The sequence below is a fragment of the Emydura macquarii genome, unplaced genomic scaffold, assembly GCF_026122565.2.
Source record: "Emydura macquarii macquarii isolate MOO-44397 ecotype Brisbane River unplaced genomic scaffold, CSIRO-AGI_Emac_v2 contig_968, whole genome shotgun sequence".
In the NCBI taxonomy this organism is placed as follows: domain Eukaryota; kingdom Metazoa; phylum Chordata; order Testudines; family Chelidae; genus Emydura; species Emydura macquarii.
Genome location: NW_027131105.1, coordinates 17512022 through 17537468, shown reverse-complemented (window position 1 = coordinate 17537468; position 25447 = coordinate 17512022). Strand labels below are relative to the sequence as shown.

Below are 25447 nucleotides of genomic sequence, written 5' to 3'. Positions count from 1 at the left end.
AATTTGGCCAGGACCCTGGAATTAAAGACCAGAATCTTTGCAAAATGCTGCCAGGGATTCTTTAATGACCACAGACTATCAGTTTTATGTCTCAATGACAAGAAGCAAGTGCCTCCAACAGCACAATCCCACCCTCATTGTGCTGCAGACTTAGTTCAGGCAGAGGGAACAGAGCGAGAAACACACAGTGGGAGAGGAACAGAGCAAATCATCTTAGGCATCAGAACAGCTCAGCTATTAACATGTGACTTTGTGATTGTGGATGAGCAGAGATTATTCTTTAAGTGGGGGTGTTTCAGCAGAAAGATCCAAGTCTGAGATGAAGCCACAGTTCTGCAAGAGGTGAGTCCTCTAGGGAGCAGACCCTGGGCTCTTTAAAAATACCTTGAACGCTAGCTTGGAAGAATCATTTGCTCCATCCATCATCAGTGAACAAAGAAACTTTTCTTTTCTCCCCCTTGACTTATGGAACCTCTTTGTTTTGCCTTTAAAAAACGATGAGTGACATGAGTGCTTATGAAAATGAGTGCTGAACTGCACTGCCTTGAGCCAGTTAAAGGTTTTATCTCACAATCCTGCCAGTGCACCTCTGCCCTGACCTCCAACATCCTTTGCTGTTCCAGTCCAGGCCCCCTGATCAAATGTGTTAACATGAGGCCAGCGAACTCATGGGGGGACTGAGTGTCTCCTGCGAGGTGCTCAGGGCCTTGCACATCTGCTGAAGTCAGTGGTAGGAAAGGGCACTGATCAGGCTCAGGCTCAGGTTCAAGCCCCTGCTTTGCCTGAAAGCAGGATGAGAACACAGACCACCGGGACCACTAAAGAATCTGAGTCTGGGTGCTCAACTCCCTGGCTTCACCCAGCCTAGGGAAGACTTTTCACAAACAACCCATGGCTCATTCTCTATTTCCTGGATTTTGCTGGCTGATTCCATCACGTGGTCCCTTTACCATGCACGTGCATAAAGAACATGGGCACAGTATGCCCAGCTATGACGGTATTCCCATCACACATACACTCTGAACACTGGGATGGTCCATTCAGTGCAAATCAGTGACACACCACCCACATCCCAGGCATCCTACCGCCACTGCAGCACATAAACTGACACAGGCACTGTTTCCCCTTGTAAATTACGTTTCCCAGTGGAGTGGCTGCTACTTTAATCTGTAAATTGAAGGTGATGGTTAGCCTAACATGCGAGAACTTCTCTCATTTTTGGAAGCCTCCCCCCTGAATATTTTCCCCAGCACCCACGTGCTTGTTACAAGGAGCTGGCAGACTACACTCAGCACTGCTGCCACCTGTTCCTAATCTCGCTGGTACTAGGACTTGAACAAGAATAATTAGCAGCTGTCAACTGCAGCCCTCTCAATTAAGATGCTAATCAGCAGAATTAGCAGGAAAGTGAGACGAACCTGTCAATAAAGCCTGCTTTGCAGGCAGCTTCGGTAGGCCCTTTTTAAGAAAAGTATTATAATTATTTTTTTTAAAAGTTTAGCATCAGCACTAGAGTCTCTTGCAATGAACCTCAAGCCAGGTAAGGAAAGAAGCTTAAACAGATACTTGCAATTTGCATGGCTTTTCCTTATTGATCTTTGTGCAGTCAAAGTTCTGATCCCTTTGGAACAGCTGAGCCCTTGTAGGTATCAGTCTGTCCCTATTATTTTCTTATTAAACTGTAGCCTCTCTGGGAAGGGGCTGACCTTGGTTTCTCTTGGTATATTTAAAGGAACTTACTTAGCCCCCTGAGCTCTTTTGGCTTTGATGAAAAGCCTTGAGCTCCAGTCAGGGCAGCCTCTGAAGAAGCTGGTGCTTAGAGGACTTAAGAAATAAAATGTCTAAACTGCCTGGAGTTTAGCCAGTGTTCAAGAGTCCTGATGGATAACATTACCAATGGTGCCTTCTGGTAGGAGGCAGGGTAGCCATGTGGTTAAACCACTGGACGGGGCACTTGGACTCTCTTCCTAGTTTGCCCCCTAGACCGCTTAGTCTCTGTCTGTGCCTCAGTTATCCACCTGTAATATGTAACTAATAATATGTCCTTTGTCTATTTACCCTGCCCGCTCTTTGGGGTTGGGTTGTCTCTCGCTAGGTGCATGCCTATGCTGCAGTTGGAAGTGTGATTTGCAGCTCACGTTGGCACACCTGTGCTAGCTTTTATCTAGCTAGCTTGCTGGAAATACTAGTGATGCCCCAGCAGCATGGATTGCGTAAGGCTGCCTGAAGCTCTGGGGATGGACCTGTGTTGCTAACCCATGCTGAAGCCTGCACCGCTACATCTTTACAGCTAGCTTAAAGCTAGCCCAAGTATGTCTTCCAAAACTGCAGATCACCCCTCCAGCTGCAGTGCAGACATACCTGGTGTGTTTGTACAGTGCCTAGCACAATGGGCTGCTATTGTAATAACTGGCTTCTCTGTTCTCCACCCATTAATGCACTTTTGCTTTCTTTATAATGAAGGTGAGTTAAAAGGGAGCTTCATATTCTTAAAACTGGTGCTCGGTTACACGTAAGCAACCTCTTTAATTTACTCCTTAGCCGACATAACAAAAGCGGCCAGACTATCCCAGATCTTTAACCGTAAGAATCGAGCTAACCACCCGCCAACTCTCAGCATGGTGATGGAAGCTCTGAAGGCCCAAAACGAGAGAAAGGGCACCTCTGTCATAGCCATCAAACGCTACATCCTGGCGAAGTACCCAGCTGTTGACCCGATCAGGCTAAAATACCTGCTGAAGAAGGCCCTGACGAAAGGTCTTGACCATGGCTACTTGATCAGACCACAAAACTCTTCAGCATTAGGGGCAACTGGCCGGTTCAAGGTGAGTTAATTGGCTTTCTGCAAAGACCACCTTCAGTGGAAACTTTCTGCTAAAGGATCTTTGGCTTTAGCTATAGGCACGGCCATTGCATAGGCCAGGGCTGTTGGACAGACAACGGGGTGGCAGCACACTTTGCATTGTGGGACATGCCCCAAATGTTCTCTGCAGCAGCATTTCAAAGAGTGGGCTGGATAGGGTGACAACTCTGGGCTAGGAATTCCCTGGTCCAGGTCTTTAAATGGACAGGCAGGGCTGTGAGAAGCCCCAATATCAATGTGGCAGGTGCCTTCCTCTCTGAATGGGAGTACCCAGTACTATAATTGAAGAGTACTCTGTCCAGCTCTGGAAAGCATCTTGTTGTTAGCGAAAGGTAAATGTGGTATCTCTGCCATGAAAATATGGAATCCTTCCATGATTTGGACTCTGGGGTGGCCTGGGACAAGCAGATGTTACAAGTCAGCTGGGTGGATGGGACATTGGGGATGGAAGTCACTTTCCATTGACTCTCTAGCCTTGGTTGCAAGTTCTGCCATGGTATGGAGGATGCTACACCAGTTCTTACAGATGAAGGGAAATGCTCGTGGAAGCCACCTGCTTCTACATCAGTCAACACTTCCAAGCCCTGCAGACCAGCGTCTGTGCTCATTTGGCCCTGGGTATAGTGCTACTAAGTTGCTTGGTAGCAAACCTCAATGCACGTGCTAGAGCAGAATATTTTCACTGTTCTGTTCTTGTCCTCCTAGCTAGCTCCAGAAAAGCCCAAGCTTAAAAAAGTCCCTGAGAAGATGGATCCAGGGGGAGAAAAGGCTCCTAAATCAGAAAAGAAAGCGGTGAAGAAACCCAAAGCCAAGGTAGCTGCTGGTAAAAAAGCAGGGCATAAAGGTAAGGGGCTGCTTTCTTTCTCTCCTTCCCCTGACTTAACCTATTCCCTGCTGAGATGTCGGCTATGTGCCAGGAGATCAGCCCTGTGAGTTTTTAATGCCACCCAAGAAGACAAATGTCAGCATTCAGGGAGAGAGCTTCAGGGTTCCCTCTACAACAGTAAGTACGGGAGCTAGAATCCCAACCACTGACTGCTGATTGCAGGAAGCACTGGTGGAAAGACTGCATGGGCTTTGAAAACTAGCCCTGTATTGTGTGTGTCTGCCATGGGCCTGATCCTATCGAAGCACTGAGCATTTGTACAAACCACTGACTTAAGAGGGTGCTCATTGATCCCCGTATTTCGGCAACAAGATGGGCACCCAAAATCAGTGGCCAATTCTGAGAACATGGCCAGATTTGGAGGGAGAGGGGGAATTTATGCGTTGCTTCGCTGAGTGGAGCAATGCCGAATACCCAGAAGCCTGCCGTCTAGTGGGATTTTGAGCCCCAGGTTAGTCTGTTACCTGGCCTCCCTAAAGAGCACATGGGGATAGTTAAGGCCCGTTAAGGTCCAGATCGTCAACACTTAGCTGCTTAAGTGCCTAAGAAAAGGCTTGCTTGAAGCTGGGGAGCCGCCAAAGCAATGCTGAGGAGAGACACTTGGGTGTACCTGGCTGAGCCAGAAAGCAGCGCTTCCCTTTCCTGGAGTCGGACCCTGAAGCCTGGTCAGCTGCGTAGGTTACCCGTGTCCTGGAAGCTGAAACACTCAGTACTTCTCTCTTCCTATCTGCCCCTGTGTCCCCAGTGGTCTCTTAAACATGTGCTGTGCTCCCCTGATGCCTATAGGTGGCCTGCCTCTAGCCATGCTGTTGTGGGGTCTGACCGCTCTTAGACATGCTCGGAGCACGGCTATAGGATTGGGACCTGCCGGTGACCTCTGCATTCCCCTGCCTCGGTCGAGAACCCCTCTGGAGGACTGGCTGAAGTGAGGGAGGGCTCCCAGCATCTCCTTGGCTGTGCCGTGGCAGCCGCAATTCAGCTGCTTTGAGAATGCTGATCAGTGGAAACGTAGGTGCCTGGGGCATACCCACCCACCCAGCGAGGCGGGGGCTGGATGGCGGGGCCTGTGCTGTGGCTTCGAAAATGTCCGTGGTGCTTGTTCAGGCTCCTAAATCTCTTAAATCTGTTCCAAAATCAATGGTGCAGTGGTCAAATAGCTAGCTGTCTTCAAGGTGGAGTCAGCGTCCACACCCCCCTTCGCATGCCAGCTGCTACCTGTTAGAGCTGTTTTGATTCTGTGGGGAGGCATTTTTCCTATTCAGTTAGCAGAGGCACTTCTAGATCTGCATTAATAATACCCCAGCTTTGCTCTGAAGCGGAGGCCCGGCAGAGCCAGAAACAATTAAATCTCCTCCTCCTGTGGAACTGACACTCTCATAAACAGAAGTAACTGACTCATCCGTGTCGTTTCTTTCCCATCTTTTCAACAGATGCGAAGGAGGAGAAACCAAAACCTGTGAGCAAGAAACCCAAGGCAAAATCCACTAATGTAAGTAATGGTGGGCTGCCAAATGAAGGATTCCATCTGTCCACCTTGCTCGACTCTGGAAGCGCTTCACTCCTGACTAGCTTTAGGAGCTGCAGCTCTCCTAAGTTGCTGTTTCTAAGGAACTTGCCTGACTCTGGTGGGGGAACGTGGGCAGGGGAACAGCTTCCTGCTATGGGGTCCTGAAGCATTAACTCTGTTCCTCAGGCCGCGAAGGAAATCGGAAATGCTTGATCGGCTGTTTCTAAAACGTGCCGCTTACCATGCAGAACGAAGGCTTTGCTGCCAAAGGCAAAGCTGCCGTCTATAGCGACAATGAACCTCTAACTTCACCGCAGGCATGGGGCTGACTGACCCAGTAAGTGCTCTTGCAGTGACCTTCATCCACCTCTCTTGTAGGGACAGCCGAAAGCTCCTGCGAAGCCGAAGGGAGACAGTTCGGCTAGGAAAGTTGTGAGAGGTGACAAGAAACCAGCTATGAAAGAGGCACCTCAAGCCAGAGCAGGTGGGACCAAGAAAGCCACCTCCAAAGGGAAGCCAGCCACAGAAGCAGATGGTGCCTCCAAAGCAGAGCCAGGGCATGGAGACAAGACGGCCACTTCCAAAGCCAAGGCAGCTCCGGGGGCGAAGGAGGCTGGAAAAGCGAAGGTGGCGAAGGGTGACGGTGGGCCGGCCAAAGCGAAGACCGCTAGCGGGGCAAAGAAAACCACTGCCAGGGCTGAGGCAAAGGGCCCTGCGAAAGGCAAGGGGAGGAAGCCTGGGGCAAGCACCGGCTCTCTGCTCAGCAAAGACAAGGATGCAGGAGAAGGTAAAACCTCTAAAACTGGCAGCAAGCTTAGCAAAAAAGCAAACTAGGGCTTCCTGGCCCGGAAGGGACAACTGCTGTGGGGGATGGGGCACATGCATGCCTGCAAAATGGCTTTCCCAGCTCTGTCTCCCAGGCCCAGATGGACCGAACCGTTTAACTCTGCTGAAGTGTGCTCCAGTCACGGCTGTTAACGTCACTTTTAATCTCTGGTGAACTATTAAACTAACTGCTTTTAATGATGTCTGTTTTTCAATAAAGTTTACTGCAACCCTCTTACTGGAGTCCTGCTCGTCACGCCTGGGTTCAAGACCGGCCAGGTCATCTTGACACACCTGTTGTAAGCCTGGAAACTGCAAAGCCGCCCCTCCCTTCTGCCTCTTCCCTCCCCCCCGCAAACCCACTGAGGTTAAAACCTGAACTTGAGCCCAGCTGGGCTGAATTCCAGCCTCCTAATTTGGATGGTGATAGATGCCAGCTGGGCCAGTCCAGGCTGGGGGAGGGGGAACAACAGAGGAGGAATTAACAAAACACATTCAGGGGTGGAGTTCAGTTATGTGCAACTGCAGCCACTGTCTGTCCTCTGGCTCCACAGGGTAGGGGGTGTCCAGCCCTCCTGAGCCCAGAGGTAGCTGGGCTGCCTTGGTTGTACAAAACTTGAGGGAAGGGCCCAAGCCCAATGAGCCAGCTAGTGCTGCTGTAGGGAAGTTTGCAGCCTAGCGTCACTGAGTGGGGCACCTACAATTAAATCCTAGCTCCAGGCACAGTCGAGCTAGCACTTCGGGCTAGGCCTGACCAGGGAGAGAAGGGCGCTGTTGGTAAAAACCTCACTTGCTAGAAGGTCTGAACTGTGGCTTGGGAGAAGCTGCCCTTGTTGTCTTCCCAGCGCTGCTGCGTGGATCATGGAGCAGAGCAAAAGTTGCTTTTGATTTCTACCTTGGATGAAAGAGGCAAAGAGCTCTTTGAGATGAGGCTTTCCCCCCGAGTGGTCTTTCTTGGCTGATGCTGAAGTGAGGCTGTCGGGGCTGTAGGGCTGAGAACAGCAGGATACGGGAGGTAGGGCTGCCAATTTTGGTTGGCATGCGATGAAACCTCCAGGAATACATCCCATCTTCAACTAACAATTCATCTTTGAATTGCTGGAGACTCCAGGACAATCCTGTGACGTTAGAAACCCTACATAGTACATGTCATTCTCCTTAAAAACGGGCAAGGTTGTAGTGCACGTCCTGCAATGGCTTGGTTTTGCAGGGGGGCTAGAGGAGTGGGGGGGATGCCCTTCTTAGCATGGGCACCCACAGATGCTAGAGTGTGTGTGACTCTTAATTTCTTCTAGCAATAGCTTCAGGTAACGAGAGATGTCCAGACTCCCTTCATCTGTCTGTTGCACTGGTGTGTGCAGAGTGCAAAAGCTTGTGCTGGTTTGGTGGGTCACACTGCTGTGGGAGGGGGTGGGGTAGGTGTGTGGCTGGCATCTCTTTTTTGTGCAGAGAGGCTTTTGATTAACTAACCTGGTCAGTGCCCCGCAAGGCTCCCACCTTCTGGCAGAGTAACTGCTGTTTGTCCAGCTGCTACAGGCCTCAAGTAAATGGAACAAATTGTTTCCCCTGCCCCCTCCCCATTGACTCAAGGGGGGTGGGCAAATCCTTAATGGGAATAGCACTATTACCAGAACAAAAACCCATTGTGACCTCTGCTGTGCTTAACCCTGTAGTTGGCACTTGTTAGTGTCACACAGGGAGGTAGAACAGCGCTGATAGCTGCTGTGGGAATGTCTGGGTGCTGAGCAAAGGGAATGGGACGTGCTCCTGCCTTTCCTGCGCGGTGGGTTCTGGGATGTGGCCGGGTGCCCGCCCATGGTTAAAAGTCCCTCTGCCAGTCTAAGGGCAGGAGTTACTGAGCCTGGGCCTCGACTGATTAGAGGGGACAACGAATGGAAAACAGAACAGGCGTGAAGGTCAAAGGGCTAAATCGAGGAAAGCTGAGGGGGGGACACAGAGCCTCAAACGTAGCTAAGGCGTCAGCGGACAGAGTCCAGAGGAACTCGGCCTGCATACGTGATCGGCGGGAGGAACGGAAATAGGCCCCGCAGTCACAGAGCACCTCCTTAGCCAACATCCGCGCCCTGGTGTTCGAGATGGCCACCTTGGCCAAAGTGAGGCGGAGGTTGATGAGGGGGTCCCATGACTTTGTGGCTCCTGCCTTTCCTAGTGGAGCCAGCCAACCACCAAAACCGGGGTCCGCTTCAACAGCCAGCCCTGGGTTCTTCTCCAGCACATTAGTGGCTTTGCTGTTACTCCCTTTGCAAGTTTGCTGTTACTCCCCCTGGGGCCTGAGTCATAAGTAAGTGGCTGCAGCCTGGACTGCACTAAACCTAGCTAGTCAATGAGGGCCAGCTCCCACGGCACTTAGGTGTCACTGGCATTTTGACAGCCACTGCTGAGCTGCTCCAGCGGGGCTGGTGCTGTCCCACAGCTAGCACCCTGCTTCCTGCTCTCACTCCAGTCACAGCCCTGTGTCCCCCATAGCAGGTGCTTCACTGCCTATCTTAGCAGCAGGGGCCAGTCGTGGAGGCTTTCTCAGCACATACCTATGGAGCTGATGCTTGGCAGAAAACACGGCTAGGGCAAGGTCAGATGTGTGGGCCTAGAGTAGTCAAGGCCTCACAGGGGATGTGGGAGAACTAAGTTCAAATCCCTGCACCACCTGATTCAGGGGGAGCAGAGACTTGAAGTCAGGCTAGTAACTATGATGTGTGCATGTGTCTCTGCAAGACAGGGCTGCGTGTTGGCTATTTGGTCCTGCTCAGCTGCTGCATGCCAGGCGTGGGTCCACAGCTGAGCAGAGGGAGGCACCTAAAACTCAGCTCATTGGGAGTTAGGAGCTTCAATACCTTTTGAGGTGCTAGGGCTAAGCTCCGCCTCCTTCTGTGTTCCACTCGGTGAGCTTGATAATCTGCCTACGCAGCTGGTGGGCTGCTGAGGCTCCCTGCCTTAGGTGCCTAACTCCTCTTGCAGTATATGGGACTGGGAGTGCCTAATTCAGGGCTGTGGTGTCTATCAGGTGGCAGGCTCTTGGGTAGATATTGGCATACCTAAGCACTGGTCTGGATCTGCCCTTAGCTGATTGGGGGGATCATCACATTTATAGGTTTGCGTGAGTTTTCATAGTAGAGGAGATGAGTGCCCACTGCTGTTTATAAACAGATGTAGCTCTAACCAGTACATCATACAAATCCGCAGCTATGATGAAAATACCTGTCCAGTAGAATGCAGGTGTTGCTCTTTTGGAAGCTTCAACTAGGCTGATCAGAGAGCGAGCGAGTGTGAAAAATCAGGACACTTTTTAAATGTATTTATTTTTGAGGGAGTGGGATAGGGTGTAACGTTGCATCTACTGCCTGTACCGTATAATATTGGGATGTCTATTTTCCCCCCATCGTAAAACCAAAGCATGAGAGATTCTAGCTGTGTTCCATGGCTCTGTCTTGTTGTATATACCACTGTTAGATCAATCAGCATCCCAATAAATGCCTCCATGAACCTGTGTCTGCAATCAGCCATGTAGTTAGACAAACATTACTGTGCATGCCCTTTGCAGAGGTTATCTTTTTTCCCCCCAAATGCTGTTGGCCAAATACTTTCCTACACCAAGTTTGATCACCATGTTTTATTATAAAGACAAGTTTTCAAAGATTCCACCAAACAGCAGGTAAGGGAGCCACACCCACAAATACATGACACAGTTAAAATATATATTACAAAGGATCAGGATTCAAGGCAATGCATTCACGCCTCAAGCTGCTGTTTCTTCCAAATGATTGAAGAAACTAGCTTGTTTGTGTGTGATTTTTTTTTTTTTTTTGCTTTGGAAAAAGGATTAAATAAATCCTAGGCCATAAGCATGCTCGCCAATGACATCACCTGGAGCAAATCCACATCCTCACATTCATTCACTGACTGCTAATTAGCCCATTTGCTCCCCAATGTTGCAACACAGGGATCACCATCTCATGGAACTTCCCCATCCACTGCTTCTTCACTCTCCTGTCTCTATGCTCTGATGCCTCTCACCTTCAGCTTCCCTGCACTGGCCCTGTGTGTATCAGGCAGCTGTTCAGTTTTTAAAGGGGAAAAAATTTTTTTTGTTTGCAATCTCTTTCAAACTAAAATGTAGCCCAGCTACATTTGTAATATTTCTAGTCTGAAGCCACTTATTCAGCAACTAGTCTTAGACGTCCACAGTGTATGTACTTTTCTGTAGTTCTGTTTAAGCCTTTTTCTCCCCCCACCCCCAGCTAAAGTGTGTAATTTAAAAAATATATATACTATAAAATCAGCTGTGATGCTCTAAATCCCCATAGAAATAGTCTATACTCAAGGCATTTCTGAAACAATTTGTGACAGAGGCCCTGGCAATGATCCATTCAGGAGATGGTTGTTGAACCGAAATAGCTCAGTGCCAGATTGATTCCTAGCCGTGATCAGCTGGCAGCCATGTGCGTTATGGCGATTCCCCTTTAAACCCTGCCTTGGGTGAGGTAGTATCTTTTTAAAAACATTTTTGGTAGTATGAAAGATTGGTGCCAAACTGGGTTTGGGTTTCACGGCCAGTTTGGCTTTTCTTGCATGTGTGTGTGGCTGGCTTCAGCTATGCGCAGATATCAAAGGCTCCATCTCCACAGTGTGTGTGTGTGTGTGTGTGTGTGTGTGTCTTATATAGGCCCTAGAATTTGTGTCGTGGCCCTTCACTGGAGGGTAACAAGGAAGCAAGAGCGCAGGTATTGCATGGCGCTGCCCGTCTGCAACCAGCATAAAGGACTCTGGAACAGAGAAGTTACAGTGACATCCACAATAACTGTAGCACTGTTGCGCCACGTCAAAGGTGTTATTTTAGCTTTACGTGCATGTAACGCCACTGACTTGGAGTAAGTTAAATGGAGTTACTCTGCTGGGTTAACTGAGGGCAGATGGTGTCCCCCACTAGGCCAAAATATGAGGAGTCATCCCAGCTTGCAGGGATTGCTAGACAGGCTCATTTTGTAAAAGGTGAGTTTGGGTTCACACTCCATTCTCTTTCCTGCTGTTTGGACTGATACACCTTCCAATCACTTTAAGTCAATAGCTGCAGCCATCGGCATTCTGGACGCAACAAACGCAGCAGCTGTTTTAGGAACAGATCCATACTCCTGTGCCTAGTTTAGTTTATCTCCAGCACAACTGTCCTACATTTTCACCAGTCCCCTGATTATAACTCAGCTGCTGAGCACCACGTGCGTTCTGCAAGGTACGCAGAGAGACTACCTGCCATTGAGAACACACCTTTGGCCAATTCTGCACCATTCCACCAGTGTAGATACTAAGTGACTCGAGTTAAAGTCACTGGCCTTACTCCAGATTTACACTGAGATCAGAATTCACCTGGGGGTTGTGCACATTGGAAGCCAGGGAAGCTGTTATAAAGGGAAGGAAACTTTTCCCTTTGACCCCACCAGGTATGTCTTCCTTTGACTTCTAGGTAGAATTGCTCCTGTGACCAGATGGATGAAAAGTGGCTATTTAGGGGATATTTGTCAAATCCATTGGCAACTCCAGTTCAGTGTGTGCACAAACATCTGGGAAACGTGGGGAAGTGGGAACAGCTGTCCCGATTTGTTCCTCTCTGACATTGTCAAATGGACAATACAATCCTTCCAGCTAGGTAATTACCATTTCCGTTCGGGGTAAAGTGCTTTCACATGTCTTGACTACTTCGGAAGCAATCTCATTGTCTAGTCCATGAGTTCCCCACCTGGCACCAGACTCAGACGGAGTGGTTATGTTTACACATACAGTACAAAAATCAAAGGCACAAAACACATCTAATGCAGCAGATAGTGTACAGTAAAGAGATTCCCTGGTATCTGAAGTACACAGAAGTAAGAGTGATAGAGTTAAGGGAGTTCGGCTGCTGCGCCAATAGCCTTTGGAATCTCCATTCATCACTCCCTGAGGCTTCCCCGCTGCTTTGCATCCATCCATCGCGTCCCTAGCCCGGTCTCTAGTCCGCGAGGAGTTTCTGTGGAAGCGGGAATGCAGGGAGTTGGTGGCTGCTCACAAGCAGGTTAAAGGGAAAATAGTAAGTGGCACGTCTCTAGCTCCGGCTTGAAAGAGCAAATAAATTATGGGCACCACGCCGTGCAGATCACGCAAGGGATTTCAAGCCATTTGAAACGTTGTTTGGTGGCTTCTCACCCCTCGCTGGCTCATCTCAGCAATGGCCATGCCCACCACCAGGTTGGTGACAGAATTACCATAAGAGAGACAATCCAATATATATCAACATGTATAGGTTTTGTTTAAAGGCATGTTCCCTACTGGACAGTGCATTACAGAGAGGGTCGCTTCCAGGAGCGGGTCCAATCCAGAACGCCACCTAGGCCTCACTGCAGCACTCGTAAATGTTGTCCTCCATGAGCGCGATCACTTGCTCAAACTTGTGCTGCAGCTGCGTGCGTCTCGTGGTGGGGTTAGCGTCCAGGGCATTCACAATCTGTAGGCGCAAGAGCAGTGAGGCGGTTAATGCAACATGCACCAGGCCTTGCCCTGGCTGTGTTCCAAATAGTAGGTGGGGGGAAAGGAAGAACCATCCAGGCCTATTGCCCTGATGAGGTGAGGGAGTGAGGGGTTATTATCCCTGACCCTGGATATTCTCAGCATCCCCCTGCCTTTCTTTAAGCATTTTTGGAGCCACAGATTGTTGACAGATCCAGGCTACATTTCACCTTCTGCCATCCTTGCCAAACAGCGCTCAGATCGGATGAGAACAGTTTCTCTGGTTTTCCAAGAGGCCACCAGCCAAGGGATAGGAGAGTCAGATGACAGCGTGTGTGTGTGTACACATGTGCATGCGTGTGCAAGCTGCCAACTCAGGGCTGTGCCAGCTCACTGTAAAACAAATAGGACTGCATTAGGCCTGGCCTTTAAAGGGGAGCTCACCCTGGCCTCCATTTCCACACTCACAGGTTTGTGGGGACAGGTAACCATGGGTAGAGGTGAAGGCACACAGACACCTATCTGATTGGTGGGTGCCACAGGGAGCCACCTACATGCTCTCATTTGCATCCACAAACATTTGTAAGAGCAAATTTCAGGCCTGAAGAAGGGCGAACGACTTGTAAGCTGAGACCTGTTTTGAATACTCTGGTGATTTGATATAAGGGTTGAAAATGCATCTAGGCTTTTAAAAAATCTGTGACTGACTTTACAGGAAGGAGAGAGAGGGGTGAGGGGAGACAGAGAGACTAGACAGAAATGGGACATTCCAGATCCTCAGCGAAGGCCATTTCACCTGTGAAGAAGGAAGTGTCTCTTCCTTGTTTGGCCTCTTTTCTGTGGGACTGAGGAAAGGTAAGACACAACTGATAAATCACAAAAGGGCATCAGAAAGACAAGGTGGGTGAGGTAATAACTTTTATTGGACCAACTTCTCTTGGTAAGAGACACAAGCTTTTGAGTTTACACAGAGCTCGTCTGCAGGTCTGGGACTGTTGTAATCCAGTGTCTCTATTCAATCCATGATTTTTAGTACCTAACTAAGTTATGAATTTAAACTTAAAGTCATCATTCTGCTAGGAACTAGAAATCATGGACTGAATAAAGACACTGGATTTTGGCTTATTAAAACAATCTATAACCCACTAACCATTCTCTCCCAGACACCTCACCCCTCAGTTTCTTTCCCTCTCATGACTGGAGGGGTGTTAACCGGCCACTTCACCTTGAATGTTCCCTTGAAATGTGTGTTAACTTCTTATGCTAAACAATCTGCTCCATCTTGTATTTAGCTGTGACACTCCCAGACTGTAAGAAGGGCTCTGTGTAAGCTCAGAAGCTTGGCTCTCTCACCAAAAGAAGTTGGGCCAATAAAAGATATTACTTCCCCCACTTTGTCGCTCTCATATCCTGGGACCGACATGGCTACATCAACACTGCATACAAAAGGACATCAGAGATTTCCCCGCAGATACCCGGAATGCTGAGCACTGACTTCACTTCCACACAAATGAAGCTGCTTACCTGAGTGCGATATCTTTTGGCATATTTGTATATTTCAGCCATGGCCACATTGGTGTTAAATTCATTCCGATATTTCTTCATAAAAGATAAAACAAACAGGGCAGGAATATTAATCAAAATGCAGTCCGGGCAAGCCAGTCTCTTCAACAGGAAACAACTGGAGCAATAAAAGGCTTAGATCTGATTTTGCTATAAGTTAACATGGGCTCAACATGGACTCTTGTTCCCTTCTATGTTGTTCAAGCTGTATGTTATACTTATTTAGTGACTTCAGAGGCAAAGGCCACAATGCATTCCTGGCACAAACTTGAGGCATCCCCATAGATTACGGTAGGAGTGGCATTTGTTTATGTTTGGCCAGCATGGTTCCTTTTACAGCACCATTCATCTGTAGATCTCTGTGATGGGGCGCATATCCCAACCTGGCTCTGAAAAAGTTAGCTGGAGGCCAGTTAACATGGTTGCACGTGAAGGGTGGGCCAGGCCTCATTAAAGCTGAAGCCCAGCTGGGGAGGAGCCGGGTGGTTCTATAAAAGACAGAAAGTGGAGGGCGGAAGGGGGCTGCATGGAGTGAAGGAAGAACACTGCAGTCACTCTTTTGGTGGCAGAGAGCTGAGGAACTGGAAGCAGCAGTTGGCTGTAGCAGTTTCAATGGTGTTGGGAGACCGTGCTGGATAGAAGGCTTGTGCAGGGCCCTGAGGTAAAGGGGACGACCTGGCTCCAACAGGGAGAGGCCAAACCCAAGAGCAGCTGGGTGATCCTGAGGCCGGGGGGAGTTTAATGCCACAGGGAGCCCTCATGAGAGGGTTGCAGTGGATCGGGAACACAGCCAAGAGCAGGAACCAGACCTCCAGGGAGCAAGCCCTGGGAGGCACCGCTCACTGTGAAGCCTGCACAGGGCTGGGGAGAAGGCCTGGAAAAAAAATAAGGTTGTAGTAGGAACAAGTCCAGGGAGGCAGCAGCAAGGAGTCTGGTGGAACAGCCTTTGAGTGCTGGTTATGGGGTCGCTGGACTGGAACTCAATGTAGTGGAAGGAACTGGGTTTGCCTACTAGCCGCGGGGAAGATGGTCTGAGGCCCCTGAGAGGATGACTGAAATCCCTGAGTGAAGGGCTGCAGGGATGATATGGTCCAGATTCAAGGACCAAAGGTTTGGGTTATTCTCTGGTTGGATTTCTTGTTACTCCAGAACGGGTGGAACTTAATGGTGACCTGGCCAGAGGGCTGGATTGTGAGACGAGACAGACCACAGTCAGACCCGAGTATCTGTTGGCAGGGGGCGCTACGGAGGGAAAAGCTGCGATGCCTGCCCAGCCACGTGAGGGCATGCCAGCTGTACGTCATCCCTTCGACAATCACCAGGAACATCACAGATGTGGGTCAGAACGAGAGCTGGTTAGGCAATTTCTGACAACACCTTTTGCTGTAATTTGCAGAAACTGTTAACTGAAATGGTTTTGTGGAGATGGTTCCATTTTGATGAAGCACTGATGGAACCGAGGCAGTAAGCCTGACTGCCGGGCAGGTTTCGAAATATGCCTGGTTTCCTGACAGCCCAGCAGGCAGATTGCCTCAGAACTGCGGAACTCATGGCTTCTAGACTCCTTAGGCAGCTGGCTCTCCAGACTTCCAAGTCCCAAGAGCACGGCACCTGGGGAGCCAGCTGGCCTTGGAGCCATGGGAGCCTTGGCTCCTAGTTCCTTGGCATCCCGCCAGGCAGAATTTTGTTTAGAAAAAAAAAAAATTAAATGGAATGGTTCAGTTTTCGAAATCAACTTTTTCTGGATTTGTTTCATGGAGAACATCCACATTTTGTTTTCATTCCAAATTAGAATTTCCAAATCCTCTGCAAACTGGAATTACTATATTGCCCAGCTCTAAAGTAGCGTTATTATCCCCGTTTTACAGATGGGGAAACTGGGGCAGAGAGCCGTGAAATCAAAAAGTCACTGGCAGACCTGGGCACGGCCCCCGCGTTTGTTCACCCCCCGTGCAGGTTTGTAAGTGCTGGTTCACACTGATGGGCCTTTGCTTCAGATTCAGCTGTGTTTTGGCACATTAGAATTCTTCTATCACCACAGCAGCATATCACTCATTCCCAACATGCTCCTCTCCAGGGCAATTAAACAGGGCCAATGCCTGACGATCTGAAGATTGCAGCCAGACAAAGTGGGATTAGTGCATCTGGCTCTAAGTTTATGGAGAGAGGAGAAATAATTTGTCCCCCCATCTGTTCTTCCTTCAGCATTAGCGCATGTGATGCTCAATGCCCGTGTCCTGTGCTGCACTACCTAACATCCTGTATAGCAGCCAGCCGATCCCCACCTGCCTTCCCCAGAGATTACCAACCTAGTCATCATTACGGCAGTCAGGACAGGAGTGCTCAGCAGCTTGGAAAACAACGACACACTCCTGCAATAGATTGTATGGGGTCGATCCTGCTCCAGCAGACACCAGTGAGTGTATGAGTGGGCCCTCTCTAGAGCTACTGCTGCTGTGTGGATTTCTTACCCGGGACTCCTCTGCGAGGTGTGCATTCATTTCCTGCTCACTGAGAGGCGGCATGTCGTGGATCTGTTTGTAATAGCACTGCACTATTTTCCTATACTCTGGAATCTCTTTAGCATACAGTAGTTTATTGGTAGGTGAATCCTAGAGAGAGAGAGAGAGAGAGAGAGAGAGAGAGATGGATACCTCATCGGCTCCAAGGCTCATGGCTTATTCTCTGGTCATCTGGGCTTCACCTTGGAAACCTTTTTAAAACAAGAACTTCATCTGTGTTAAGGAAACAGCTACACTTTTGAGTCCAGGTTTTAAAACAGTAAGAGGCACAAAATGTGCGCACAATTGCCTGACTAATGTGTGCACACAACTGCTAAGCCTGCATATAAAGCAGGGTTGTGGGGACAGGCATGCTGAGGTGTTGCCCACAGTTACGCATGCATTTTGGGTACCCAGAATGTTTAAAAATCAAGCTCTTTATGTCACTGTGGTGGGAGCTTTGCACAGTGACATGTTGGCCTTGGATTCTTTTTCAATAGGAGGTTTGATTTTATTTTTAGCCTTTGAAAACAATGTGCCCAGCTCACGTTGTGTCTGTGTCTGAGCAAATACACGTAAATTAACAAAGGGAAAATACCAAATTCATGTTGTTTTGTTCAAGTGGCCATTAATCATCTCATTCCCCCTGCCCAGCTATCAGGGATGGTATAGTCCCCACAAGCACCCTCTCAGGCAACAGTCCAAGTAAACTGGTGGGATCAAATTGACTCTCTAGGTAATGCCATGCCTTTCAATAGTGTTACCCTGGGAATGAACTGGGTCTATTACCTTTTCTCTGTGCCCCGAAGGTCAACCGACTGCCTGTGGGGACAAGGCAGAGAGCAAGTCCTAAACTGAATGACGCTGGACTGAGAATTGCCTGTCCCAGCCCCCAGACACTCAAGTCCAGGGACTGTTAGCAAGAGCCCCCCCAGCTGATCAGAAATGGTGCAGCAGTACACAGGGAGGGGTGGGTCCTTCAGACAGAAAACCATGTACGGCCTTCATGATTGATATCAGCACCTTGAAATGCACCTGGCCGTAACCAGGAAGCCAGTGAAGTCTTTGGGGCACAGGGGTGATGCGCAGTGTGGCTAGCATGAGTACAGGTGTGTCTATACTTTGAGCCGGAGGTGTAATTTCCAACTCAAGGAGACATACCTGCACCAGTTCTGGTGGAGCAAACCAGCAGTGTAGCTGCAGCGGTGGGAGGGGCTACCCACCCCGCATACATACCTAGCATCTCCCATGGGATCATGTTTGGGGCGGCTAGGCCCTTCCACTACTTGGGGTCGCACTTCTATTTTTAGGGTACTAACTCGATCAGAGCTAGTGCAGGCATGTCGCCTTGTGGTGGAAATTGTACTGCCAACTCAAAGTGGAGACAGACCCTTACTAAATGGGCAGCAGCATTCAGAGCCAGCTGGAGGGTTTGTGGGGTTTTCAGCCCCACAGACGGCATTTGTGCAGTGCCCTGCATGTTTCTATAGCCTGTTAATAACATTTCCTTTACATAGCTCAGAGGGACCCAAACTTCCTCATAGTTATTTCTCAGTTTCTGTATGCACGTATTATAAATTGTATACAGGCACCGGGAGTGTATGTTAGTTTATTACATACACAGAATACAGATATATACGATCTGATTCATACCTCACACCACTTTGAGCTGGGAGTCACTCCACTGAAGTAAGTGCAATTACATCAGTGTAAGGCTGGTGATATACTGTATATACAGGCCACTTTACTTTTATGCAGAAGATTTATTCTTCCCACATTACTCAATGATTCCTTTTTTATGCTATTGTGTTTCTGAAAACATTTCCATCTGCTGTCTGACCCCAGCTGACCTCCGCTCCTCTAAGCGACAGTTTGACAAAGACAAATTGTAGGTGTTTCGTAACAGACTTGAAAATGTTCAAAACCCAAACAAACAAAAATCAAGCACTCATTAGATCTTCTTCCAGTATTAAATCTCTCCCCGTAAAGACTTCCTGATGCTTTTAATTTAGGTGGAATGCTCTGCCCCGACACCCCCAACCCCCCGCAGGGTTGGCTCTGCGTCAAAGAGTGCACACACTCCACCATGAGGACATGATTTACAGCATTTGCTCATAACATTTATTTATGTCAGGAAGTTTCAAATGTCAACACCAAACTCCGCGGAGCCAAAGGGAGGGCAACAAAACACACACAACCCCCCTTCCTTCTAGCTGCCTGAGCTATGGCATTTCAGGGTGATGAGAGTTACGTAGGGGTAAAACGGCTAGACGTGAGAAGTGAACCAGGCCCATACTTTCTAGACTGTTGTGTACTTACAGTCCTTACTTGCATGATTTCAATGCGACTGTTTGTGTGATAAAGAGCTGCAGGATAAGGCCCATAAAGACCAATAACTGTTCTGAAATACTAACATTTATTAGTGGTAATATGCAGAGGGCAGCCTCAGCAGTGTGAAATCGCAAGAGGAAGCTGAGTCCCTCGGGCCTGATTCCGACCTCCCTCAAATCAAGAGTAACTCCACTGAAGTCAAAGGTGTTACAGCAATGTAAAACCATTGTGACTGTGTAGATACTAGGGTGATGGGCATATTCAAAATAGTTAGATTGGAGCTAAATCGATTAATCCTATGGGAACTGATGGCACCGAGATCAGACACCTGATCTTGTCAAGGTCTTTAAAGGCAAAAATAAAATAAATAAATAAAAAATTCGCTGACTTTTGCTTAGCCCCATGCAGCTGTAGATTTCCATACTCAGAGCCTGGCTCACCTGAACAAACTATGACATGCAGCTTTTAGTTTTACAACACTGGAAACGACCCCCTTCTGGAAAGATCACCAGAATTTACTAAAGAATAATCGTTTTCCTGTAGGTGTGGTTGAGCTGCCTATAGGCCGGAGCAGGCTATGACAGCCCTGCTAGAAATCAAACAACCTATAGAAAGGATTGGATGGTCTTTAGAATGGGGCCAATACACAAGGCAGCCCACCACCTGGTCTGCTGTGTAATTCTAGATGAAGGATCCAGAATATTCCATTCACCATTTAGGCCTCAATTTCCTGAACTTCCCAGACTTTAGCTCCCACGTTGCCTATCGTTCCAGCATGCCTACAACCATGCACTCCCATCACTCAATCTCAATTCTTGTAAGACCAACCCTGAACTGAGTGGGGTGAAGGGAAAGGTCCATCTTAGTGGGAGCTCAGATGTGTACCTTGCCCAGCTGTAGGTCGGAGATGGAACAGGCATCGATGAAGGCCTGGGCTATGACGGAGAGACAGGCGTCTATATGGTCAGTCTTGTCGATGTCAAAGACAAACTGGGGATTCTTCAGAATGTTGACCCAAAACCTCAGAGGTAGGCTGCAGGGAAAGCATCAGAAACAGAGTGGATGAGCTTTGTCATTCCCAGATCATCCCACTGTGATTTGTGAATAAGGGAGAAAAAGGCAGATGGGATGAGGAGGAAAGAAAACAGAGAAAAGCTTGAAAATGTGACCCTCTAAAAGTTCAAAAGCTAGAAGGCAAATGAAAAGAACCCAAATATATCACTTCTAAAATCTTGTGATTTTTAAGACAACCTCATGACTTTTTGTGGGCCTGACTCAGGATTTCTGAACACTTGAAGTTGGCAATATTGCTAGCTCTCTGTCCACATTTGCTCCTCTACTTTTCTGTCTCCCTTTTTACCCCCTTTACCTTTGTCCCTTAGTTGTACCCTCAGCTCTCTGTTTCTGCCCCACCAAGCATTCTAAGTCCTCTATTCATTACCAGCTCTCTGCATTATCACTCTAATCATTATTTCTGGGCACTAAGGCTTTGCATCTACTTGTCTTGTGAGCTGGAAAGGAAGGAAATAACGGGTCCCGCCTTCCAAACCTGTTGGTTTTCCAAATGTGCAAAGTGTCAGGGTCAGAGATCCCTCTTTTCTCCGCTTGCTCCTCCAGGAAGTCAAAGAAATACTTGATAGCCACAGGTGGCTTGTCCTCTCGGATACCGAGAATGGCTTTGAATAGGTCATCCAGGAACTTCTGCAGAGTGCCCTGTGGGACAAACGCACACAGCACTGGCCAAGACGAAACATCAACAACTAAAACAAAGTTACTATTCTGAGGGGATTGAGTTTGCTCTTCACAAGTGGAAGAGACTTTGCTGCCAGCTTAGTAAATTGAGGAAGGCAGGGAATGCAAAACAGGGGAGGGAAAGGTTGGTTTTGTGCATGGTGATATAATTAGCTCCAGTTTGGATTTAATTTCTTTTGGCATAGAGGTTGCTTTTTCTTACTGCTGGGATCTCAGAGCACATCTGTGATTTTTCGGCACAGTAAATAGAAAAGTAGAGATTGCTGGCCATTCTTATGATCTCTGCTCCAGCTATACATCACACGGGGATTAAAGACGGGCTTGAGCTCAAGTCCAGGATCCAAACACCCTTGGAAATTCCAAACTGAACCCAGATTGAACCAATGCCCTTCCCCCTCCTCTCATCTCAATGTCCCCAAACGTCCCCAAGTCAAAAATCCCTTCTCTGAGTGTACAGGCCAGGCCAGAGGAAGGTAATGTGTGATTTCATTGGGCAGTTCTGTTGCTCAGACTACTAGCTAGAAAGTCAGAGAAAACTACAGCTTCTATGTCCAGAAGCCTCAGCAAAGAATCCTCCTTCTATTCATTCTGGCAGAATCCCTTTTCTCCACAGTGAGGGATGCGAAAGCACCCATCTCTACTCAGGGCATAACGTAACCCTACTTAAAAATAACCAGTCATGTTTTATGACAGAGCTACCAACAGAAATCCTATTTCTCATCAACAAAGCTCTGACACTGCCCCAGCTTCTCTTACCTTTGTAGATAATAACCTGGTCAAGTAAATCTCAGGTAGGACTTTTTTCCTATGGCTCTGTCTATGGGACTTCTTATGTTCAATCAGTTCATCAGTTGGAAGAACCTGATTCAATATAAAAAAGAAATACGCTCATGATTTCTGCCTTTGGAAATCTTTTTGATTTCTTTTTAAAAACAGGATTTTTTAAAGGGATGTTACCAACATAAAATTTATATATATTTTAAAAAATTGTTATCTGTGCTGCTAAACACAAAATTAGATTAGTTAAAACTGAAAGAAACGTAAAGATCAAATTGAGTTTTTGCTAGTTCTGCCTTTTGTTCTAGTTCTCTTAACTTGGAAAATGAAAATGAATAGATCAATTTCATTTCAGTTTTTGGTCTATTTCACTTCCTGATTTCCCCAGTGCTGCCATAATTTGGGATACCAGCAACAGGAGGCAAGGCTTACACAGAAAAGCAGCTTTTCTTGAAATTTGGAAAAAGCACAAAAACAGTTTGATTTGTTAACACGCCCTGCTCCCTTTAAAACAAAATCTAAATGTTCCATTGCTCAGATCATTGAATTAGTACTCTAGCAGTGCCCTAGCAGGTCACTGAAGTACCTCTTCAGATTATTTTCTATGTACACTTCCACACTTTTCTCTCAGTGCTCTATTATTTTTTATCTGAGCACATGATTTAGCATAGAAAGACGTGAAGTTCATAAAACATTTTCTGATGCTCAAAAAGCCCTTTTCTCCTTAAAACAACACTTAACACTTCAGACTTTCAGCCGGCTGTACAAACATTAACTGTCAAATCCCCACTACCCCACTGAGATGGGTAAGTATTCTTATTTATTTATTAAATGATTTGCCCAGTGTTTCACAGGGACACAGTGGCGGAGCTGGGATTAGGAGTCAGACATTTCTCTCCTAGCTTCTTGCTCAGCCCATGCTGTAGTTCTGAACTCCCTATTGGTAATGGGCAGCTAGAGCAAGCCACAGAAGATCTTTGCTCTGTTGCCATCACAGCGTGGGTTTTACGTTCCACGCTGCTAAAGCTGTCCTACATGCTGCTTCTCTACCCCTGTTGGTCTCTCCGAAGAGGAGGTATCATGGGGAGCCAGCATTGCATTGAATGCAGCAGTGCCATTATCACACATAGTGCTTCAGCCCCACGGAGCTTGGTTATGTTAACATCATCAAAAATTCTCCCTTCTTTCATCACGTACATGGAAATGATGTGGGTCCAAAAGCAGAAATACCATGGGGAGAGAGGTTACTAGGAATATCATCATAATATAGTCACACGGGGTATGATTCTCCTCTCCCATCGAGTTTCATGCCACTGGAACCTATCTACCACTACTTTGGAAATGTAAATCTTTGGGCCAGATCTTTAGCTGGTGTCGGTCATTACAGCTCCACTGAAGTCAAGGGAGCTATGCTGATTTAGGCCAGATGAAGATCTCTTGCTAAAACAATTCATGATCAAGCAACAGAATAAAACGGTTGGACTCTTTCTGCACGGCAGAGACTACTTCCTTCTACAGATTAAATCGATATGCTTGCAGTGAACTCAATTTTTTGAAACATCCCCCACTAGCAGGGTTTTGCTCTTCCTGAATCTGTTAACTGGAAGCTATCAGAAAGGCAAAATATGTTTGAGACTGTGATCAAGATTAAGATAAAAAATGAACACTCTCCCTCTCTCTGCCATACATACCGTGTGTTCAAGCATTACTTTTATTACTCAAAGAACGCAGTAACCATAGGAGTCTCAGCCAACCCCCTGGGCAGGTTTGATCCCAGGCCAACAAGCTAGCTGGGTGACAAATGCATCCGCCCGCATTTATGGTACATATGGAAAGCATTCCTAGCTTTGCCTTCGACAAAAAACTCTGCACAGCATTACTGCTCTTTGAGTGCACATTAACACAACGCTGCAAGGCAGGCTCATTCCATAACAATGGTGCATTGCACATTCCATCAGCCCAGGCCACCTTCCCACCCGCCACACTCCTCTAGCTAAGTCATTCTTTTCCCAGCCACAAGACAGGGCCCCCGGGGAATCTGTGTGCACTGGTTGCTTTTTCCTTAAGTTATCTGTACCTCGTTGCTCAGACAATTTCCTGGTGAGAGGGTCCAGTTCCCAAATAGACATTTTACATTACAAAGGAAATGGGGAGCAGGTGGAAGGGGAAGGGAGAAGTAAGCCCCAAGGAAAACACCTTTGGCCACACACAGTGGGAGGGTCATTAGCCTTGATTGCTTTTGGCACGGGATACTTACTAAATGAAAGTATTTTTCGGTATCCAAATCCTTCACTGGAAAAAATAAAGAAAAACAGAACCGTTTAGTTTGTTATGTTGCTCTCACATAGAAACAGTTAATGGAAAAATTTGGGAATGGGGTGTTGTGTTTTGTGGGAAGTGCAGCAAGGACAACACTTAGTGCTTCCTGTACAAGGCACTTTAACTAATCCTGACAGTCTTTCTGTGAAGCTGGCATTTAATCCATCTCACAGATGGGGAAACTGAGGCAGAGAGGCACAGCAGCTTGCCTGAAGATTGTGTCAGAGCCAGGATTAGAACTCATGAGTTGCCAGCTTCCGCTCCTGCACTCTGGTCACTAGTTAACGCTTGGCCTTGCTTGGCTGTACGGTACTTCAGCATTTATCATTACTGGGCTACGTCCTGTTTGACTCGGGTTTCAGAAAGTCTCTTATCACCCCTTCACAGAAAGGAAACTAATTTCTACATGCTGCCTAAATCTGGCAGCCAGGGGCGAGCACAAGGGGAGGGGCCAGTAGGGACACGGTGCCCCAATAATTGGCAGGGTCACAGAACTCCTCCGGGCCCAGGGCTGCAGGGGAAGCTGACAGGTCCTCCAGGCTGGGGCCGTGGAGAGGAGCGCGAGCTGTTCTGGCCCCTGGGCCGTGGGGAGGAGCGCGAGCTGTTCTGGCCCCTGGGCCGTGGGGAGGAGCGCGAGCTGCTCTGGCCCCTGGGCCGTGGGGAGGAGCGCAAGCTGCTCTGGCCCCAGAGTAGCGTGCCGCTCCAAAAGTGTCAAATTTTGATTCCTGGACACGCTGCTGCTGGCAGCCAAAAGCTGCTGTAGAAGTTTGTTTGCAGGCAATGACTTCTGCTTTCAGACGCTGATGATCAACAGCTACAGGGAAAGACCCAATAAGACATATATTTCTGCAAAGGCACATTTGACGGGGGCACCCTCCTGGTTCTACTCCATTTATTCTGCGAGTGTGTCACTCGGAGTGGCAGGCGGGGTAGGTGTGTTGCTTCAACTGCTCTTTGAACTTGCTCTTGCATGACAGTGCAGCACTTCTCCCCCTGCTAAACAGTGTAATGAGCTTCAACATTCTTGTGGCTTAAAAGTGATCTCAGAGACAAACGCCATTGGATCTGTGCCCTTTTTATTTCTTTACCAGGTGTGAAGGCCTAAAAAAAATTGGCAGCTTTTAAACTTTATTTTTGTTTCTTTCTTCATATGAAATTCTTGTCTACCCTGGCTTTGCTGATTCAGATAACTCTATATAGCACTTGAGAACTAGAGGGATGCTGACATTAAAAGAGACTGGACCTGAGTAATTGAGAGGGGAAGAGATTTTTGAGTAGAGTTTCAGGCCATGTCTACATTACCACTTATGCTGGCAAAACGTATGTTGCTCAGGAGTGTGAAAAAGGTTATATAAGTTTCACCGGCATAAGTGGTAGTGTGCATAGTGCTTCTCCTGCTGACATCGTTGAGGTGGTTTTATTGAGGTGGCCCTCCCATCGGCATAGAGCGGATACATGACTGATCTTACAGCGGTGCCGCTGCATCAGTAAAGCTGTGCCACTGTAAGCTCGCTAGTGTAAAGTTGGCCTCAAACGCCTCCATTTCTGTTTTGTTTTTGCTAACATATTCGATCCAAACTTCCAAACACCTGGGGGAAAAAGGTTCTTTGTGGAAGAATCAAACACCTTCA

The 25447-nt window shown here is 47.8% G+C and overlaps 2 protein-coding genes across 4 annotated transcripts in view; one reads left to right on the top strand and one right to left on the bottom strand.

The window, feature by feature from the left end:
• Nucleotides 1-1411: 1411 nt before the first annotated feature.
• H1-8 (H1.8 linker histone) lies at nt 1412-6316 on the top strand. The gene is made up of 5 exons (XM_067544356.1): nt 1412-1540; nt 2542-2825; nt 3569-3707; nt 5180-5238; nt 5635-6316. Exons 1-5 carry the CDS (start codon nt 1525-1527, stop codon nt 6088-6090), a joined length of 954 nt encoding a protein of 317 aa, XP_067400457.1. The 5' UTR covers nt 1412-1524; the 3' UTR covers nt 6091-6316.
• Nucleotides 6317-9694: 3378 nt separating this feature from the next.
• The window catches only part of PLXND1 (plexin D1), a 113912-nt gene continuing 98159 nt past the window's right edge, over nt 9695-25447 (bottom strand). Inside the window, exons 30-36 of one of the 3 annotated variants that reach the window (XM_067544353.1) lie at nt 23755-23789; nt 21477-21581; nt 20518-20681; nt 19854-20001; nt 16608-16748; nt 14098-14172; nt 9695-12571 (exon numbers count right to left, since the gene is read on the bottom strand). In XM_067544353.1, coding sequence (XP_067400454.1) covers nt 12455-12571; nt 14098-14172; nt 16608-16748; nt 19854-20001; nt 20518-20681; nt 21477-21581; nt 23755-23789 — 785 coding nt within the window. In that variant the 3' untranslated portion in view covers nt 9695-12454. Of the gene's footprint in view, nt 12572-12685; nt 12967-14097; nt 14173-16607; nt 16749-17426; nt 17460-19853; nt 20002-20517; nt 20682-21476; nt 21582-23754; nt 23790-25447 lie in introns of those variants that run through there. The other 2 variants (XM_067544354.1, XM_067544355.1) reach the window with 2 other exon arrangements.